At 41.2% G+C, this 6,526-nt stretch overlaps 1 protein-coding gene across 3 annotated transcripts in view; it reads left to right on the forward strand.

The window, feature by feature from the left end:
- LOC139468585 (uncharacterized) overlaps positions 1-6,526 on the forward strand; it is a 37,898-nt gene that overhangs the window by 31,013 nt on the left and 359 nt on the right. For all 3 annotated transcript variants that reach the window (XM_071250654.1, XM_071250653.1, XM_071250655.1), the window contains exons 6-9: positions 134-191; positions 455-582; positions 3,798-4,046; positions 5,221-6,526. The exon at positions 5,221-6,526 is cut by the window's right edge and continues 359 nt beyond it. In XM_071250654.1, coding sequence (XP_071106755.1) covers positions 134-191; positions 455-582; positions 3,798-4,046; positions 5,221-5,340 — 555 coding nt within the window. In that variant the 3' untranslated portion in view covers positions 5,341-6,526. The remainder of the gene's footprint in view (positions 1-133; positions 192-454; positions 583-3,797; positions 4,047-5,220) is intronic.

A 6,526-nucleotide genomic window follows, 5' to 3' on the forward strand; every position in this document is an offset into this window, starting at 1 on the left:
ACCTTGAAAACATCTTTAATGTAACAATACCTTGAAAACACCTTTAATGTAACAATACCTTGAAAACACCTTAAACTAAGTTGATAGCAATTAAGTGTTTTGTTTAACTTCATTGTGAATGTCTGGCTTGCAGGATGATATACAGAGAGTGAGCAGCATGTTTTTCAAACAAATGGATCCACAAGGAAGAGGTACAATTTTTTCTGAAATAATTTGAGTGTTTTAGTAACAACAGAGTGAAAACAACTCAAAGTTGTGTACTACACTAAACATTCTTACTCTTACAACATTTACATATCTGTTAATATGTCATTTCTTTACTCGACCAAGGGGAGATAATTTGGGGTTTTGACAGAGTTGTGTCCCTTATGCTATCATTGCATGCATGCAAATGTTTCCTATTTCCTCAACCCAGTGGTGAATAGAGATGCATTATGTCGTGGTCTGTTTCAAGGGATGATCAACGAGGATCAGTTTGTGGAGGGGGTGATGAAGCTGCCCCCGTCGATGCTGGAAACCGTCCTCGCCTTCAACATCCTGCCCCAGGACATGAGGGAGAGGGTCCACAGAAATCTGCCAGAGGTGGGATCAGAGCATTGTTATTAGTGTTTGGTAGGGCTGGGACGGGTAACTCGGGTACTCAGGTTGGGTTGTTCCTGAGTAGGACCCGGATACCCACAGGACTACCCGGACCCGTTGTTAGTCACTTGATATAGTGTTTAATGACAAAAATTATCTAGAGTGACTGAGTGAGTATGGTTGTATGCAACAGCAGAAATGAAGGGAAATGTAACAGAATGTACAAAATCCTGCCACCTCACTGAAGCTAACCTGGACATGTATTCAACAAATGCAACCATTTGAGGAGTAAGTGAATGGGTATGGTTTTAGGCAACTTTAAGCAATATTCCAGCAATATCACGGCGGGGACACCAGAAATGGGCTTCACACATTGTACCCATGTAGGGAATCAAACCCAGGTCTTCGGCGTGATGAGTGAACACTTTAACCACAAGGCTACCCGACTGCCCCTTAAATTATCTAGAACTTCCACGGTTACACTACAAGTGACTAATGTTCGAATTTCTTTCTGACTATGCACGCATTTCTTCTGACTCTATATGTTTGAATAGAGGTAAAACATCAGTCAACTTCAGTGTATGCATGACCAGATCGTTTTATGAGAGTATCTAAATACATTTTGGTAGGGCTACAGTCAAACTATTCCCAATCAGACATTTGTACTTATCTCTTGAGACCAACAGCGGGTACCCGGGTAGGGTCAGGTAATAGTGGGGCGGGAACCCGGGGTAGTAAATTTGGACTCGTGTTTGGCAATAAAAAAGTGATGTTGTCGTTATTTTGTAAGAATGTAGACCACCGGCCATTCACAGCATACAATTTGTCCACCAACTGTCACAGTAATAACATGGGTGTACACAGCATACAATTTGTCCACCAACTGTCACAGTAATAACATGGGTGTACACAGCATACAATTTGTCCACCAACTGTCACAGTAATAACATGGGTGTACACAGCATACAATTTGTCCACCAACTGTCACAGTAATAACATGGGTGTACACAGCATACAATTTGTCCACCAACTGGCACAGTAATAACATGGGTGTACACAGCATACAATTCGTCCACCAACTGTCACAGTAATAACATGTGTGTACACAGTATACAATTTGTCCACCAACTGGCACAGTAATAACATGGGTGTACACAGCATACAATTTGTCCACCAACTGTCACAGTAATAACATGGGTGTACACAGCATACAATTTGTCCACCAACTGGCACAGTAATAACATGGGTGTACACAGCATACAATTTGTCCACCAACTGTCACAGTAATAACATGGGTGTACACAGCATACAATTTGTCCACCAACTGGCACAGTAATAACATGGGTGTACACAGCATACAATTTGTCCACCAACTGGCACAGTAATAACATGGGTGTACACAGCATACAATTTGTCCACCAACTGTCACAGTAATAACATGAGTGCACAGAACAAGTTTATGGCTTAAAAAAATAAAAGAATTGGTTCTCAGGCAGTAAAAAAATATAGTGCAGGCTGGCGGTTTGTTGTTTTTTGCTTGTTCAAACTTGTATGTAACGAAATATACATTTGTGTACCATCAACCTGGGAAAAGGCCTTCCTACATAAACAAGCACACAAACTCCTGATGCCGCCATGACCATACCACGAGATGCGCAGTAAAGCCGTTTGCTGTATTGGTTTGCATTGTTTTTAAGTATTAGGATTTTTTTGATTTTTTTTTTAAAATAAAAATAAAATGTGTGGCAGACTTGATGATGATGCAGGCGGTGCCTGATAACCAGGACTACTACTATTAATTTTTTTAGCCTAGGAAATACAGCACACCGCTGATCTGAGTACCACATACAGCTGGAATATTCATACATACCGGGGTATATATCATACTATAGTAATCACATACAGCTAGAGTATTCATACATATATATCATACTATAGTAATCAAAGATGTTACCAATATTTGTTATTGTTGAGAGAGAACAAGGTCAGGATGATGCAATGTTTCATAACCTAATAATTGTAGTCACCTCTACATGCCTGCTCCTTATTATTGTTAAAATAAACCTAAACGTTTCCATGTGTTAAATATGTGTAGAGATTCTGAGGCTGTGCATATGCCTCAATGGGGCTTCCGATGAGACAAGGTCTCAAGCATACCTTGCATGTGTGAAGAGCTGACGATGGACAGGTGACATGGCAGATTGTGTGTCGTCATGACCAGTCACTGGTTTGCCTGGTCCAGACTTGACGACCTGCAGCCCTCTGTGATGTAGCTGGAATACTGCTGACTGTCGTCACATGGTGGGGAGAGGTCCCAGCTGTTGATACGAATGGTACTACAGACATGGAACCAGGACAGAGTGTGTGTGGTATCTCGGTTGAAACTAACATTATTTGTGACCCACCCGGAGAAAAGGGACCTTATGGTTGCTAGGATACAATTTTGCTGTGATGTCATAAAGATGTCTGATATCAACTTACTTCAGTAAAGATCACCATTTGTGTAGACTGTACAAAAATATCTTATTTTTCTCTGGTTAGTTCATAATGTTATAGAAACATTTTTTCAAAACCTTTCAGCATACATATCTACTTTCAATTCATCAGACATTATGTTTAAAAACCGCAATTATTGCATTATCAGTTATGAGTCAATAAATTGGTTTTAAATGTTTGATGTCATGTATCTCTGTAATAAACATGAGATTAAGCTTGTATTTTTGTGTGCCAACAATACCGGAGTTTAAAATATGATGAAAAGTCACTCACACACATGCGTGCGCACGCACACACACAAACACACACACACACACACACACACACACACACACACACACACACACACACACACACACACACACACACACACACACAACCACACAACCACACAACCACACACACACCACACACCACACACACACACACACACACAGACACCACACACACAACCACACAACCACACAACCACACACAACCACACACACAACCACAACCACACCACACCACACCACACACACAGACACCACACACACACACACACACACACACACACAGAGTTTTATCTTTAGTGATTGAAATACTCGTGTGGAAAGTAAAATAAATTGATCATACCACCCTACCTTCCCACAGACACCCAAACACATCCAAACCTTTGTTTTATATTAATTGTTTCCCAAAGTCACATGGATTGTGAGGTGAATGTGTTTTCTGTTGTACAGTTCAGCAGTCGAGATGTAAGTCGGCAAGCTGGCTTCACCCCTGGCAACCCGCCCCCAACATATCGACCAACCACCATCAGTCCTCAAGGTCGTATGACAGTGAGGCAGGTGCCGTCCGATGCCATCTTAATGGAAATTGCGGAGAAGATTCACAGACGAGACTGGGACTTACTGGCCAATAGACTCGGTTTCCTCACGGAGGACATCGACGGCTTCAGAGAAGTGTATGCAGACAACTCCCAGCTGCAGGTGATTGTTTGTGTTGCCCTGTTGTTAATGTATGCAACTGGTCATCTGTCTGTGGATGGACGAATACATGATATCAGCTGGGAATTAGTTGGGGATTATCTGATCATACATTTTTGGCAATTGCAGAAATATGGTTTCATATTGTTTGTTTGTTGTTTAATACCGCACTCAGCAATATTCCAGCTATATGATAGCAATCTGTAAATAATCAAGTCTGGACCAGACAATCCAGTGATTGACATCATGAGCATTGATCAACACAATTAGGATACAATGACATGCATCAGACAAGTCAGCGAGGCAGACCACCCAATCCCGTTAGTCACCTTTTACGGCAAGCATTGTCACCTTTTACGGCAAGCCTGGGTTGCTGAAGACCTATTCTAGCCCGGATCTTCCCAGGTCTGTTGTTTTATAAAGCCAAGGTATAATGGGAGACAACTGAAAATATACTTGACCACCACATCAGTCTGGTGTGAGAGTTCTTGAGCAGTCAGTGGAAACTTGTTTGATGTGGTGGAAATGGAAGATATAGTTAGGACATAAACATACTGTGTTTTCAATGCAGAGCTAGGTTACATGTAGATTTAACCATTTAACAATTTTAGCCATTCAAAGGTCGCTCATTGTGATGCAAAAGATATGACGTAACAGTCATATATAGAAAGAGCCAAATAGCAAGCTCTCTGTTGTCCTCAAATCTTGGAATACATTCTCTTTGCTATTTTCTATTATGATTTCTGCACAAAATGTATTGCCAGAGGTCCTTTGAAAATTGAGTAGCCACAACTTTGCATTTTGTTGCCTATAATTGTAAATATAATTATTTATGTATGCCTACCAACACTTACTGTTAAAGAAGCACTATGCGAAAAATATTAACTTCTGCACTGAAGTTGCCATCAAATCGTCTGTTTCAATCACTGGGGGTGTATTGTGATTTGATACCTCTGATTGACAAATCAAAATTGAGTATTTTTCAAATTCACCGTACATTTGTATTGCTCCTCCATGGTGGTGGGTGGGTATTGTGTTCCTGTTTTATATAAGAACATTAACCCTTAAAGTGGTGTTTTATTCTGTGGCCAGATGAACAGTTTCGATCCTAACTTGACTTGGCAGTGTTTACTTAATTCTCAAAGTGCCCCTTTAAGTGTGTTTTTCTTGTGGCCAGGTGTACACAATGTTGAAGGACTGGAAGATGAGGGAGGGTATGAATGCTCGGGCGGACCTACTGGAGACCGCTCTCAGACAGGCCAACATGGTCGACGCCTCTCTCATCCTGTCTCCCTGACGTCTCATCCCTACTGATGCATGTTTGGGACATTTTAATTTCTTACTCATACATGTACTTTTAGGTGCTGTCACATTGGCTGAAAGGCAATCAGGGAGATCAATATACTTTGAAATTACCGTTAGTTACCGTTTTCTCATGCCCGAAAGTTTGGCTTCCCTGCATTCGTCCACCATCCGCAGTCCATCACATCGGGGGATCCAGAGGGGGTCCAGGAGTTCTGAACCCCACCCCCCCCCCCCTGTTTGAAAACCATTGTAGTAGGTTGTAGGTAGTAAAATTGACTGAGAGAGAGTTTTGATATTTTGGACCCCACCCTTTAATCAACCCTGGATCCGCCCTTGCATCAACTGCTGTGTGTCGAATGGTTCATGAACAATCCTGTGTAACGGCTGGGCAGATGAATCTGAAGTTTAGCATGGTTCTTCTTACCAATGGTGACACCAACCTATGTTTCAGATCATTGACAGAATGTTTCAGATCAAGTTATTTATATTTTTAATTTGAAAAAATGTTTAGAATCTATGCATGTTATTAAATATTGCGTCTATATGAAGCTGAAACTTGGATTGCCTCTGCCTACTTATGTCGATTGCTTTCGTTTGTGACTAGACTCATTATTTGTGCATTTGACTATACTTCTTATGGGGCTCCGGGGTAGCCTAGTGGTTAAAGTGTTGTCTTGTGACGCAAATGTTCAGATTTTGATTACCACATGTGTACAATGTTTGAACCGTACACTTGGTGTCCCCGGCCATGACATTGGCTGAATAGCAGCGAAAAGGTGTTAAACCAAATTCACTCACTCACTCTAAATCAGACATAATGCAGTACTGACTTTTCCCTTCACACTGGCCGCTGTCCTCTTCTTTAACAACTCTGCCACCCCACTGCCTAAAGGAGCTGTCAAATATTCATAATTGCTGAACAAAATATAGCATTTTGCTTTTGGGAATTTACAAAACAATATAATGAAAACATCAATGCCAGAGAATAACCAGTCTTGATTATCTGCCGAAACAGGTTCCACTGGGCAAAATAGCAGTGTTGTATGAAGGGATCACTGAAAATCAGTGATGACACCAGGTGTTCATGAAAAGTGTAAACATGTCCTGCCCTACAAATGTGTCATTCAACGCTTTAAATGATACTAGACCTCAGAATACTACTTCCTCAGGGGCAGTCG

This window comes from Haliotis cracherodii, unplaced genomic scaffold, assembly GCF_022045235.1.
Source record: "Haliotis cracherodii isolate W230 unplaced genomic scaffold, xgHalCrac1.p SCAF_2, whole genome shotgun sequence".
Lineage (NCBI taxonomy): Eukaryota > Metazoa > Mollusca > Gastropoda > Lepetellida > Haliotidae > Haliotis > Haliotis cracherodii.